This window comes from Zosterops lateralis (genome assembly GCF_965231275.1).
Source record: "Zosterops lateralis genome assembly, chromosome: 6".
NCBI classification, from domain to species: domain Eukaryota; kingdom Metazoa; phylum Chordata; class Aves; order Passeriformes; family Zosteropidae; genus Zosterops; species Zosterops lateralis.
In genome coordinates, this window is record NC_139761.1 from 14,552,906 (window position 1) to 14,568,463 (window position 15,558).

Genomic DNA, 15,558 nt, shown 5'->3' on the forward strand with positions numbered 1-15,558 from the left:
ACTTGCCTCTCTCTCTTTGTTTTTTTCCCTGTATTGCAAAGGAAAGTTTCCCCAGCCAGGGCAGGAACCTTGAACAGAGGGTTGGCTGGAGAGAAACTCAATGAGGGTTTGCAGGTGTGCAGCATTCTTGTACCCTCAGGAGTTCCTCAGGAATGGAGGCAGATGAGAAAAGGGAGAGAGGTGGTAAAAAAGATGTGGTAAAAATTAGTCCTGCATTTCAGAGGATGAGCAGCAGGGACCAATCTGCAGCACCCTGCTCTGAGTCCTCTGCATCTCATACAGGCAAAGGTGCCTGTGCCAAGTGCCTGGAAAATGTGGCAGTTTTATACTCTCTAGACTCAGTCACAAATGACTGCTCCAAGTTGAAATAATAAAAAGGCCTTGTGTATCTCTAGGGTCCAGGGCTGACAAATTCTCCCCAGTGTCCCTGTGGAGCATTGCAACACTCAACATTTGATTTGTTTTCCACTGAGACTGGCAGCATATGTGCTAGAGGTTTCAGGTTAACTACAGGAATGGGAATAAGCTTTACACAACCCCCAAATTAGGGGCTCTAACTAATGAAAAGCTGTCCCATTTACTGCCTTCCTTGGTGCAGGAGAGCAGGCTGCAGGCACCCAGGCATGTCCCGCTGGGGACTGCAGGAAGGTGGGGAGGGGAGCAGGGGTGGGGGTGCTCCCCTAAGGCAGGGAAGCACCGAAACCATCTTTATTGCCGCAGTTTTTCACACCGCCTTGTAGTTACCTGCAAATTGGGTTATAGCCAGGAAACCTCATTCCGTTTAACCATCCCAGAGCCCGCGGCTCCTCCCGAGATGCGGGCAGGCGCCAGGAGAGGGCAGCGGTGCCCGGGGACCAGCGCGCCCGCCCAGCGCGGTCCCCAACCACGGAGGGCAAGAAAGGAGATTTTCTATACCAACCACCGAGGCTCAGATGTGCCGCTTTGCTGCCGTTCATGCTGCCCGTGACGGCCAGACGGCACATGAGCCACCAGACACACAGGCATTCAATCGTCTTCATCCCCCGCCTGCAGTGCAAGCCATCTCTTAAGGGGATGAGGGTTTTAAGGCCAGAAAGGACCTCATCTTTATGGTGAGGCACAAAATTTTTAGTAGGGCCTGTTGCAATAGGACTCGGAGCAATGGTTTCAAAATAAAAGTTTAGTAGACTATTTATTAGGAAGAAATTTTTTACGAGTGTGGTGAAACACTGGCACAGGTTGCACAGAGAGGTGGGTGGATGCCCCATCCTTAGGAGCATTCAAGGCCAAATTGGACCAGACTCTGAGCAACCTGATCTAGTTGAAGTTGTCCCTGCTCATTGAAGAGAGTTTGGACTAGATAACCTTTAAAGGTCACTTCCAACTCAAATTATTCTAAACAGCTCTTACTTGATTAATTTCAGTTGCTTCTTCTGAGTTTAAATGATCCTTTTCATTTGTGTGTTCTGCAGATCTCATTGGCAATGCATAAGAACCACAGGTGAAGCAACCTGCCAACAAAAGAAAAACTTATCTACTGGTCTATGGTGCTCACAGAGGGAATATAGTAAATCACAGTCAGTAAATACATTTAAAAGTAAGATAAATCTTGAAAATTGTTTGTGCTTTTCCACATTAATGTCTCAATGCAGAAAACAGTTATGCATATAATTGATGTTACCACCCTGATAATCCCATCGTGGCACATTAACTGTAAGTATTTGCATTTTTATAGAAAGCCACAATAAGAAAGCACAATAAGGTCTTTTCAGTTCTACCTCAGTTAGGCAAGTTGCAGGATTTTATGTCCTTATGAACATGTGGGAAAATGACATTTTGAGGAAAATTATTATAATGTATAGATATTACAGGATCAAGACCTGGTTATAAATAACAAGGTCATTGCTAAAACGGGGATACTTTCCAACCAGTTTTAAAGTTTTTGTCTAGCAAAAATAGGTCAGGTCATACTAAATGGTGTTTCAGGCAATTCTGAAATCAGTTTGGAGGAATTGATTTAGAATTTATACAAGATATATAATGAAATTTTAAGCAGAATAGTAACTGAACCTCAGAAATCAAATGCAAGAAAGAGGTGGTCAGAAAATGTCCTGAATACAATCTTTTTCTAATGGGCTAGGTATACATGGCATGTACGAATGGCAAACTTCTGAGGCAGATCTTAGGGGCATGTTAATTACCTTCATAATCCTGACTCCTCACAGATCATAAATGTCTCCTTGGCAATCAGACCCTGGAGTCACTGATAAAGGCTTCATTTGGCTGGGAAATGACTCCTTCAGAGTACTGCATTTGCACACACGAAGGTACACACTGTGTGAAGGCTTGTTCCTATGGAAAAGTGCTGCTGGGATTCGAGCCATTGCTTATATTTGTACTTGGTCTGTTTTTTCATGAAGTCTCTCCAGTGTGATACCGATGATAATTCTTGCCTGACTAGACAGCTCTGTGCCTGGACCCTGTTCCCAGAGACAGAAAAACTGAGCCTGATAACTCATATTGGTGAGACTGAAGTGTGATAGGAGTAAAAATAATAACAAGTGTTTTTAAATATGTGCTTACTTCCAAGTTTCTGCACAGAAATCTAGAGCTGGCACTCCTATAACATTTTTACAGAGTGGACATTGTTCCTGTCTGACGATTTCAGCAAAGCAGCTGAGCATGTGTTTAGATATGAACGATGGTGGGAACAGAGAGAGAGAAAAAACCATGATAAAACGTGGCTATTCTTCCTAGCTGGGCCTGAACCCTGGAGATATTTGGAATGAGGAGGTGATCCTTAGAAATTGGGTAGATACATTAGGGTTAGCCAGAAAAATGTTACCTCTAAAGAAAGGAGGGAATTGGAAAGACCTATCTTGTACTGTCAGGATATAGAAGAATACATAGCCAGCCTCCAAGTCAAGTCCTCTCTAGCATCATCCCCATGGAATGTCAATTCCATCATGTCAGTGTCTGGTACTTGTGCAGGAAGAGGTTAATTCCGCCTCAGCCTTTACAAAGTAAAAGCTCTTGTTATTTTTGTTTTGGTTTGGTTTTTTTAAACTGTGTGAAGAAAGAGGCAGGCTTTAAATATTTGCGTAGGCTGCTTGGCAACAGATTGCATGCGATCTTTACAAAAACAATGAGCTCTCATAGAATTTACATTGTTTGAACTGGATGCTAATGGCTCCTGACCAGTGCTCAATGGCTGGTCTGTGGGAAGAAACAGGGACAGAGGTGTTATATTGTGCATTGTGTGCTGCTGCTCCAACTTTCCCAGAAAGAGGCACTGGAAGAAGTTGAAGATCAGGGCAGGAATAAAGCCACAGCTTTTACAGCACATAAAACGCCTGAGGTGAGAGCTGACACTGGCTGCGGTTGTGCACTCAAGGCCAGTGTTGTGGGGTTAAATCTGCACACACGAAATGGTGCTCCCAGATATCACCGATGCCCACAGACCTGTCTTCTTTGGTCTCAGGAAACAGCAGTGTTCCCAGTAGTTTTACTTCAGAAACGACGACGTCTACTTGTCTGCAGCAACAGCGCTATTAAGCAGATTGCAATCCTTTCCCTATAAGCTGGGAACTGATTTAAAACTGATCTATCATCTGTTCAGCTGTTCAGGAAAGGCAGAGCATCCCCTTGCCTGCAGCTGTTCAAAAATAATTGAAATCAGCTCAGAAATTATAAGATGTCTCAAAGCAATAAGCAGTACTTACTTTGTTTGATTGGTCCTTTCACCTCTAGGATACAACTGAAGCATGTTTTCTTAGGTTTCTTCCAATACTGTTGGAGCAAAACCATGCTTCATCTCTCCCCCAGATTTTCTTCCTGGCAGGGAAAGGGACTTTTAAGCAAATATCTTTTGCAACAGCAGTGAGAAGAAATCTGAGAATTTCTGGTACTTTCCATAATCTGAGGAGATTACACCATTTTCCTGCACTGACAGCCTTAGGTTAAGAACTTTGGAACCATTCCTGGTGATCACAGAGGGGTTAAGCACATGCAGTACCAACTGAGATACTCGAAAAGAAGACATAAAAGAGCATAAAAAACATAAAAACCCAAAAAGAAGACATAAAAAGAGCATAAAAGAACATGGGTATATCTAATACCCTACCTTAAAACATGCACAAATAAAAACTCTGATCTCTGTTGCTTCACTTTTACCAGCCAAAATACAGGCATTGCATTCTGTTTATACAGTGAATAATGAAACCACACAGCCTTCCTAAAACTATCTCCACATCAAGAGACATGAGAGTAGCAATTCACCAGAGCTGGGAGAGGTAGGGCATAGTAAACCAAGAGCATCCATATATAAATAAAACAATATGAAATTCAGAGAAATTAAGTGACTTATATATGATTACGTACGCCCTAAGCCACAGCCAAAGCCAAATTAATATCCAGACTTTTCACATTCAGGTGCTCTGAATTGAGCGAATGATGCTGGTAACGTCCTGTAGGTGTGACACTATCTGTGTTTTAACTCTCAGAACACACCTGAATGGGGAAGATGAGCTCTTGACAAGGATCACCTGGTAACAGGGCACCCACTGACTTCGAGCCTCTCTTTGCAGATATTGTGTCAATGTTATGAGCCTTTATGAAGTTATAAGAGGAGCAGGAGGCAGTCACTTCTTGCGCACAGATGTGTGCAACTCATAGAAATAGTGCTGAACCAAGCAGACATTCATATGCTCATGTTCCACCAACAACACTCCTCTGTTTACTCCCATATTTATTAATTCCATACATGTATATTTACAGGTACATAGAGGATAATTTTGTACACACCTTTGGCAGAGAGGCCATTCAGGTCAGCTATACACACAGGTATGAACTGTGCTGTAACAACCAGCTAGCAACATGTATCTTCAAATGTCATGTCATTGACTATAAATTCAGGGTAACCTCGCAAAAATGGACTGTGTGATTTTGTGACTGTCTTGCTGAATTGATAGAAGAGGATTAAATTATGACTATCAAACCATTCACCTTTGTCAGTGGCTCTAATCACAATCTGTTTGATAGCAACAAAAAAAAAAGCCGTCTGACGGCAGCTTTGTAGCTTTGTGAATGAGTGAATTAGTTCCCACTGGCTGAGCACTAACTGCTAACTGTTATCACTTCACAGTTGCTATTATGACTTTTGCTTTGCTCAACGGCTTCATTTTCCAAGGTAGAAATCTGTAAGGAATGGAATTGAAATACTTTGACCTAGTCTGTGCAAGAGCTGGAAAAACGAAAAGAAAAGCAACACTCTTTTAAGATAAACCTCACAAAACTAAAGGCAAAGGACCATTAGGCAGATCCTCTGATATAGCTTTTATTTTACAAGTCATTATACTTCACACAATTAACCCACTTTTGAATAAATTGTACTGTTTGTATGGCACATCTTCTAGAAAGGCACGCGCTCTCTCTGAAGACATTATGAGCTGGCAAATCATCATTTCTCTGGATGACTGGCTCACTATTAAAATCTCCTCATTTGGATTCATCTTGGCTTCAGCTTCTGGCCATTGGTTTTTGTCTTTCTTGTCCCCAGTGCATTTTAAAACCCCTTAAGGCCTGCTGTTTTCTTCTTAAGAAGGAAATTAACTGTGTGTGTGAAGAGTCCTGAACAGTTTGCTTCTTCATCAAACACTTCAGGGATGTTTCTCACCAATGATCATAGGAAAGAGCTCCTGGACATATACAGATTTTAAAATCATTTGTGCAATAAAATGCAACAAGATTTGTAAATGCTGGTAAAAATCACCGAATACAAAAGGCAGAGCTCTCCAGCACACCTACATGTGGTCACACTTTTACCTCATCCTGGAATCTCAAAATGCTCCCATAATTTTTTTTTTTTTTTTTTTTTTTTTTTTTTTTTTTTTTTTTTTTGGATGAAATGGGATAAGCCATTGACTTGGATAAAACCACAAGAAAGAAAATCTTTGATTTTCAAGTTTTGTGCCTTTTGGCAGTCTTAATAGAACTTAACAAAATTGGGGAATTTATCAGATTTTTATCTCATCAGTTCTGCAGTACTGGAGATAAATATTGCTGTTGGGACTTGCATTCAAACCCATCGCTTGCAACTGTGTTGGTTTTGCAAGGTAGGAGATTGCACCAAATGCCTTTTCTGGTCTCTTTGAAGGGGAGAATTAAGGGTATTTTCAATCTCCAAATTTTTTTCTCAAATTAGACCAGCTGAATTTTGTACTGTGGTATCTACGATCAGCTGCCAGTTCAAGTCAAGGGAGCTGCAACATAAATAGATGTATTCCTAAGCCTCTCTCAGAAGCAAAGTACAAACATTTCCATCAAAGCTGACTTAAGTGAGGATGCCTCATACTTTTGCCTTCCTTGTTAACGGTTGTTCATTTTTGCAAAGAAGTTATTATAACAGGGAAAACAATGCATAAATACATACAAATCCATCCCTTTTTTTTTCCCCTCAACCTGACTCTCTGGTACAGGAGGGACTGGGTGATGCAGAGGAAGGCTGGACATGGGGAAAGGCTACATTAATGAAATTCCCAAACTGAACTATATGGGCAAGTTGTCATTTCAGCATTTCTCTGCTCATGCACACACCAACACCTACAAACTGAGCACAGAAAGTTCTTTTTGGTACTCCATACCCACAAGATATTGCTGCTGTTTTCTCTCCAGATTCCAGATTTTTCTGTTTAAAGAATGGGTTTGAAGTCCAGAGCTTGATTTGGAAAATGCATTTGGAAAAGAGGACGAGAACAGATCAGAAGGAAGCAGGCAGCCACCTCTCACTAGAAACACTGCCTGGCTGGGGTGCTGCTCTCCAAATCAACACAGGGCCCTGCTGACCACAGCAAAGCAAGGACATCAAAACCTGCATAAGTAAAGGCTCCACTTTGTGATCTCTAACATGACTTGTAAGGTGATTAGTCTTTCAGGGCATATTGGTTAGAAGATAACAAACCCTGACAGACGTTTGCAGTTAACTATGCTCAGGTGAAATACCACCAACCATGACTTCTAAACTCCCCCTACAGGCACCACAAGGACATTCCTAGCACTCCTCAAGGTCACACTTTGAAACACGATAGAGAGAAACTTTCTAAATCATCAACTTCCTTCTGCTAAGGAATGACTGATGGGTTTTAATGCTCCTTTTTTTTGGAGGCTTCTGGCAGAACTGTGACATTAAATATTCAGTGAAATATAAGTAAGGTTTGAAAATGCCTGCTCTGAAAGAGCTTGGAATCATTAGTGAGTGCATCTCATACTGCAAAAGCCTCCGTCTGGCAGGTTATGTATTGGAGTCATCCATTTCTTACCCCAAAAAATTATCAGTTTATTTATCAGCTACAGGGTACAGCCCCTCCATTTGAAGCATTTATATATTTCTGTTACTTTCCAAACTAATATTGTTTGGGAAGGTCAGGGAAGGAAGCTCTTCTCACATCTCTTTCACAATCAAACTGACTTGACATTGGATGTAAAATTGAAATCCCTTCTTCAAACAGAAACAAACAAATAGGAAAAGGTTGAATTGCTTTGGAAGGGTGCTGCATTGACAGGCAGTTTAGCTGAATGTTGCATTTGAAGAATATTTGACATCTTCAGTGCTGTGAAAGAGGTCAGGCAGTTCAAAAGAAGCCTTCTTGCTTGCTGGCTTCTAAGAAACCAATTCATTTTGTTACTATGGTGAAGTACGCAGAATAGATCACACATAATTCATTCCTCCACAAACATTTTATTGCAAAAATATACTGGTTGTTTTCTGTAATACCAAATATTATTTCAGGGCTTGTAGATTTTGTTTCAGATAGGTTATGCAAGGAAATTACAGAAAATTGTAATATACAAGAGATTTGAAATCTGCAGATGGAAAGCTGTGTATAACAGCAATGTTAGCATTGTTTATACAGCAACTGCAGTGCTTTAACACTACTAATTACTTGCTGCCCTGCTTCCAACTCTAATATTCACGGGGTAGGAAGACCAGGCAATCTCCATTTTCACTTGAAGCATTCACTTCTAGTTGGTGTTAGAGAAGGCTAATTCATAATTTACCCCATATTAAATATTTGTAGTTATGTCCAGAAATAGTCTTTGCCAGCAAGTACTGTTATAGAGGCCTTACTTGTATCTCTGGGGTATACAATGAATGTACCACAAGTTCCTCTAACCAGGACAATTGAGGCAGAAGAAGGTAACCAGGGCTAGTCAGGGTGAATCAAAGCTGAGCGTTGTGCAGAGATGGCCACCCCTGAGCAGCTGGATTCAGTTCAGCTGGATTGCTTCTTCCTGCCCCACTTCACCAGCTGACACTGCTCTGCAGGACCCTCCTGCCACCATCATCATCTGCAGAGACATCCACACACCAAGACACAGCTTGTTGTCCCTCTCTCCTTCCATGCAGTAACCCCTGACACAGAACTGGCCCCTCCGTTTCCTGGGTTAATATTTAAGGTACTGCTTGCACCAGGCTGGCATCTCTACCTTTGCATGGAGATCAGACAGAATGAACCCATGAAACTCATGTTATGGGAGCAGGTTCTAAAGAGATGGAAGCTCCCAGGAGATGCTCAGATGCTCTCAAGGTGAAAGCTTTGTTTCTTTGGTCTTTTCCCTGGCCTATAGGGTGCTACACAATATCTAGAACCAGAAAATTGATCCCTTTACTGATAAACATTGCAACCTTTGTTTAGTATCTACTGGGGAAACAAACCTTCATAGCATGCTGGAGCACACAGAAGGGAATCTGAAGGTCCTGAATTCAGCTGGTCACAGATGAGTGAGAGCAAGTCAGGCTCAAAGGGTCAGAATTACACAATACTGTCACATGGATGAGACAACTGCATCCCCCATCCATCAGAAACAGAAGGAAAATAGAAGAAGAATAAAGGGAGAAAATAACAAACAAGTTTCCAAAAATTAGATGGAACTTTTTTTGTGTCAAGTCCTCTCTGAATCAAGGAAGGGTTTTGCCCTAGGAATGGGAGATTTTCAATGAAAGGCTCATGGCAACAGAAAGAAATCAGCTCTACAAGTACATAATATTCAAATGAGTTTTACATAACTACTCTCCTTTTCTTCCAACTTCCATCTGCATGAAAGAACAGCAGAAAACCAAACTGAATACAAGAAAACCAGCCTGAAGGCCAGAGAACAGCCTTTCCCATTGCCTCTGTCAGATAAAGCACATATGTTCTCAATAAATCACACCTTAAAAGGAACCACATTTACCAAAGAAAATGAAAAAGCAACAGAGGGAGGACTGAGAGTGACCCACACAGCCTTGCTCCCACCACACCAGCTGTCCTGATGAAGAATCAGAAGGAACTCACCTCTAGAGCACTAGCACATTAAAGTTGTGCCCGTGATCCCACCCCATCACCCCAAAAGACCCAGATTTGAAAATAGCCAAGTGTATTTTGTTACTAAGTCAATCCAAACCACCTTACCTTGGTAACAAGCAAATAAAACAAATTCACCTTCCAAGTTAGAAGCCACTGTAACTCCTGGCATTAATCATGGACTGTGTGATGAAACTTATACATAGCACATAATGACCTTCCAGCAATTTCCATAGTCTATTTTTTGCCAGTATGTGGCAATAGTTGTTGTGAATCACTGTGGTTCATCAGTGTGGCCTCTGTGGTGGACTTCTGGGACTCAAGGAAGGAGGACACACAGCAGAGGGAGGCTGCTCAACATCCAGAGTTCCTAAATGTGCTCAGTGGCACACTGAGGCAGGGCCAAGAGTCATCCCTCCTCTTCCTGTCTTACCATCTGAAAAGGACTAAGAGGAAGACGGGTCTAGTGGGGCACAACACTCCTATTTCTAAGGTGGTATTCATTTTATTTGTTATATACATTTTATAAATTAATTCATTGCTAGTTATCACACTTTGGTTGGACAAGTAGACCACACATTTTAGTGTACACTCCCTTTCCTTTGAAGAAGTCATAAAGCACTTATGTTTCATATCTTACTTGGGGTTTTTTTGCACATGACCTTACTTCCTCCTCTTACTACAGTTACTTAATCCTCTTACTACATTTTTCTCAGTGTCTCCTCTTGACTTGGTTGAATTAGACTGTCTTTTTCTCTCCTGACTTTTTTGGTGTTCTGCTTTGAAAGTCTGTTTTACATGGTACCCCTCCCATTGTTTACATGTGTGTGGGCAGAGGAGCCAGACTATGGGGTGGCTGCTGTCAGACAGGGTAATAGAAAATAAATCTTTGCTTACCTGTTCATCTGGGAGAGCTAATGAGTCTTTTCTCTGGACTGGCCCTCCTTGGTATTTCAGATATGGTCTAAGCAAGGAAATAAAATGTTGATGGGACCTACACTAGCATGATTATTGCCTTAAAATGGAGTGACCACTCAAGTCAGTCTGTTGTAATGTATCTGTAAAATAAAAGAGTTAAATATGAATGTGGAATACTTTCCTGTGTTACAGACTTTAACTTTCCTTTGTTTTCTCATTCAGCTATAGGGTAAGACAGCATCCATTTTCAGTCCTCTTCCTGTAAGACTTCAGAAAAAGTGTTAAAAATTGAGTGAGATCCTCACATACTCTGCAGCCCCTTTAACAAGCCAGAAGCACATGCAAAGACTCAGGGACTGTGCCAGTAGTGCAGGGGCAGGACCCAAATGCCCACCACCTTTCCTGATACACTGTTTGTCATGAGCAGAGAAACACCTTGCAGACCTGTGGCACTCAAAAAGGATGTTTTGGGAATGTGGGCAGAGGGAGGTCTAGAAAGGATCAGTGGAAAGCTGGTTTTGTAGCTCTTTGGTCAGAGCAGCCATGGATGGCTGAGGCATGGGTGGATAGGAAGTTACACTTCTCTGAGGTTTGGATTGAAATGCAAGATATTTTCACTTGTTGCAAGATAAACAACACCCTTTTCTGGTTTGGAACTATTTTAAACAAAAGCAAGAAAAAAATCCATTCCTAGAATGATTGTTCATATGGAGAACTCTGTTTATAAAGGCAAAGCAAATTAGCTTCAATGGCATAAATATCTCCCTTAATTTCAGAAATAGCTTCCTTTCTGTGAGAAACCTTCTCTTACAATTTTAGCAGGAATCACAAGGTACTCTCCATCTGGACAGGCACAAAGCTGAGCTGTAGAACTTGATGGCTTTGTCCCTACTATTACACAACCTTCAAGTGTAAATTTTCTTCTCAAACTGAGAATTCAACTCATTAAATCACTCACTGGTAAGATAGGCAAAGGATGGGAAACGAAAAGCTTTTTAACATCTTTATTCTGCATAGGCAAAAAAAAAAAAAAAAAAAAGACTACGCAGAAGAGTGGTAGGTTCTCCATGAACTTCCTATCAGACTCCCTACCTTCTCATATGTGACCAAACTCTTTTTTTAATAAACAAGCTATTATAGTTCAGAGTCTCTGCCAAGTGTTTACAGCATTGCCCTAAGTAACAAGTCTGAGCCAAGGGACTTAATTAAATCTAACCTGCTTTTTCAGTTATAGAATAGTCCTTTAACATCAAAAGGCAAGTGGACTTTGTTAATAAAATCTGAAATCACTTTTTGTTTAAGAGAAGTTCTCTACTCCTCACTGCATACAATCAGTTACTTCTTAGAAGGCATAGAGTATTTTCACAGATAATTTCCACATGCCTTTACAGAGTTTGCAACGGCTAACATAACATTCGGTGTTCTAGCTTTATATGAGAATCTCAGATTTCATACTTTCTTGCTGAGCTGATTCACAGACCCCAGGTTGCAGGGAAGAGCTTAAAAACTTAAAGAAAAATGTTTATACAGGATACCTTGTTGATCTTAAAATTTTTAAATATCCTTACAACTTTAGAGGCTTAACTTTCCATTGGAGCACTTGGTTCTGCAATGTTTTTTACAATTACCTCAAAGGATGTTCTACATATGAGAGCTCCTGCTAACCACAGAGCTGATTTGGGGAAGGTGCTGGAGAGCCATCTGAAATGGATGGACAAACACAGGTGACATGGCTGCTGCCACGGCACACAGCTGCACACCTACTAAGTGAAACTGGATTAGGGTTTTCATTCACAGCACCTCATGGCCCATGGTGTTAATGTAAGATGAGGCTGATGTGCTGGGCCAGAAACTGGAATGATCAGACCTGGCAGACAGGCTGAACCCCAGGCTGAAGTCCTGCCTGACTCGCTGGCAAGAGAAGGGCAAGGCTACTCTGCTGATGGTTTTGTCTCCATTGGCACAGGCAGAACTGGCAGCCCCAGCCTGTGCTGCTGCTTGACCACACCAGCCTCTGCTATTGTGCCTTCAGAGTACAGGGCAACACAGAGCAGGTGTTTTCCCAGGTAAGAATGGTTTAATGCCTGTTTCCTCTCTCTAAGCAGAACTTTTAACTTCCCTGTGCCCACAAAGTTAATCATTTACATCTTAAACCCAGCCTGACTCTGAGACCCAGACTGTGCAGGTCAAGTGCAGGTACCTGGCAGGCCTGGCAATGTTAGTGACGTGGGCTGCACCCTCAACCACCATGAGAGTGGAACTGAGTGGAGTGGCAGCTCTTGCATGAGGATAAGGAGGGTGAAGGCACTAATTAGCTCTAGGGAAATCTGCAAGAACAATGAATCACAGCTGTAACATCACAGGTCAGGTGGGGCTGGCAGCAAGGAATTACAGCAGAAAGAGTGTGGCCAGATTGACCAGGGCAGTGACTGTCCTCCCACACCTGGCACTGGTGCAGCTGCACCTTGAATCCTTTTCAGTTTGGGGACCTTCATTGCAAGAAAGACATTGAGGTGATTGTGGAGCTGGAGCACATCCAGACAAGGGTAAAGAAGATGGTGGCAGGTCTGAAGCACAAGTCTTGTGAGGAGCTGCTGAGGGAGGGTTAGCCTGGAGAAAAGAAGGCTCAGGAAGGATCTTATTACTCTCTACAACCACCTGGAAGGAGATTGTAGCCAGGTGAGAATTGTGATCTTCTCACAAGCAACAGGTGATAGGACAAGAGGAAATAGTCCCAAGTTGTGCCAGGGGAGGTTTAGATTGGATATAAGGAAAAATTTGTTCACTGAAAGAGTTGTCAAGCATTGTAAAAGGCTGCCCAGGGAAATGGTGGAATTGCCATCCCTGGAGGTATTTAACAGACTTGTAGATGTGCCACTTAGGGATGTGTCTTTGTGGTGGCCCTGACAGCGTTAGTTTGTTTGATGGCTGAGCTTGATGATCTTAAAGGTCTTTTCCATCCCAAAGAATTCCAAATCTGCAAGTCTATGATTCTGCTGCTCAAGGTTGCAGGTTGGTTTGCTTGTCTTCATTCATTTACCTGTATCTCATACTGCCTCCCTTTGTCCAGCTGCTGTGCTGACCATAGCAAATGGCCACTCAGAGGTCTCACAAGCAGGCCAGTGCAGAATGGAAAAGGCTATTTAGAGAGCTCATGACACCCCAGCTCCTGTAGGATGCTCACATACAATGGGACAAAGTCTCAGCTGTTCCCATCCAGTACTGGGAGTAGTCCAGCCTCGAGTTGCAGTGTGGATTAGGGATCTCCAGCTGCCTCTGGCAGACAGTATTTCAACTGATGCTGTGAAGTCATTCACCTGTTTTTCCCACAGCCACACTTGCTCACTTTCCAGCTCCACCTCTAAATGTGGTACTGATGCATTCAGCCCACTTGGATAATGCCTGGAACAAAAACAGGTCCTCCCAGTGTAAAATGAAGGCAAAGCCTGTCATTGTGATTTGTGCAAATCTATCTGAGTTTCAAACACTTGTTCTTTTCCACAAGCTGTTTTTTCCGCTCCTTACATTCAAGCTTATAAACTTTTTGTTATGGTGTTCACGTGTCCTTATACCTGTGCAAAACTTTCCAGTCTTTGTATGTAAACAGCTGAAGACTGCCTCAGACCCTTGGAAGCTGCATTTTGGGATAGCAGACTGCTGCATGTTACAGTGGTGACAAATCCTTATTAGATGCTTAAGGGGTGACTTTGCCTTCTTACCATCTCCATCTGATTTTGAGTCTTAATGGCCAAATCACCAGAGGAGGCTGTGGGAAGAGTGCTCTGCATTCCTGAGCTGGGTGAAACGACTGGTTGTGTGGAGTGTTTGCTGGAGATCACATAAACACTTCAGACTTGAAAGAGCCACAATTTCTGGATCCCAGTTTGTTTATATTTAACTTTGTAGATTTTGCTTACATGTTTTGCTAGTCTAAGTCTTGATGCTATACTGGTCTGACTCGATCGTGTCCAAATCTGCTGTTTACTAGCACAAAGGTACAAATAGTGGTATATTGCAATGAAACGCCTTGTATGCAAATAAAATGCTCACGCTGCTCATCAGGTTTGTAGAGAACAGATTTCAGTGACACCCAAGGGCCTTGGTAACAATTACTGTCCAAGCAGGATGAAAAACGGTGTACATGAAGACAGTCAACGTGAGAATTCACCTCAAAGGAAATTTGAGAGCCCGAACAGACTACCAAGAGCGAGCTAAATCAGTATGCAACTATTAGTGTTTTTGACGTACAGTGCCACTGATTTCATCCCCACGAGGAAAACCCCTTTACTGCTCATACTCTCGTTCTTCCATAGCTGCCGTGGGTGCGTGACTCTTGTTGTAGGGACAGCCCCCCTCGGTAGGGCAGGGCAGGGCAGGGCAGAGGACGCGGGCACAGACCCGGCGGTGCTGGCGGCGCCCCTGGCCCGGCAATAGACGCGTTTTCGCGGGGAGCGCGCAGAGGCCGCTGCGGCGGGACGGGCGCGGGGTCCCGCTGCTGTACCAATGTCCCCGTGCGCCCGAGGGGGCGGCCGGGCCGGTGGGAGCTGGTGCGGGGCCGCTGAGGGGAGGAAGGCGCAGGCGGTGGCGGCACTGCCCCCGGCAGGGGCACGGCCGGACCCCGGCCCGCTCCGCTCCGCCCCGCGCAGCGCCGGCGCTCCGCCACCCCCGGCCGGGCGGGCACAGGAGGGAGGGAGGCGGCCAGCTGGAGCGGAGAGAGGGAGGGACGCGGGGCGGGGCGCAGCCGGCGCGGAGAGGGGCCGTCCCCCGCCCGCTCCGCGCCCGCCGTCGGTGCCGGTGAAGGCGGCGGTGGCGGTGCCGCGGGCTCCCGCCGCCCCCCGGCCCCGCGTCCCCATGGCCGGGCAGGAGTGGGACTGGTTCCAGCGCGAGGAGCTCATCGGGCACATCAGCGACATCCGAGTGCAGAACCTCCAAGGTAAACCAACACCCCCGCAGAAACCCCTCCCTCCGCCCCCGCCCCGCTCCCCGGCCCCGGCCGCTGCCGCTCCTTCTCCCCCGCCCGCCCCGGGCCGCCCTGCGCGCCTCCCGCAGCTCCCGCAGCTCTGGGGCCGGGGGCGCCTGCGGGGCCGGGGCCGGGGGAGGTCGGCGGGGCCAAAGTTTCCCCCGAGCGCGGCGCCGGCCCGTCCGGCCGCGGGGAGCCCGGGGCAGGGGCAGGGACGGGGCGCGGGGCTCGCCCGCTCTGGGGATCTCTGGGGATGCTGCGGGGGCGGCGCTGCCGCGTCCCCCCGGGCGGTGCTGCCGCCCACGGCCTCCCCCGGGGACCGTCGGGGCGGGGGTTGCGGGCTCCGGCTGGGCTGGGGGA

General features: G+C 44.6%; 1 protein-coding gene across 2 annotated transcripts in view; it reads left to right on the forward strand.

Moving 5' to 3' along the window:
- The first annotated feature begins 15,050 nt into the window (after positions 1-15,050).
- CLMN (calmin) overlaps positions 15,051-15,558 on the forward strand; it is a 68,711-nt gene continuing 68,203 nt past the window's right edge. Inside the window, exon 1 of one of the 2 annotated variants that reach the window (XM_083864348.1) lies at positions 15,051-15,171. In XM_083864348.1, coding sequence (XP_083720474.1) covers positions 15,090-15,171 — 82 coding nt within the window. In that variant the 5' untranslated portion in view covers positions 15,051-15,089. The remainder of the gene's footprint in view (positions 15,172-15,558) is intronic. The other variant, XM_083864349.1, reaches the window with a different exon arrangement.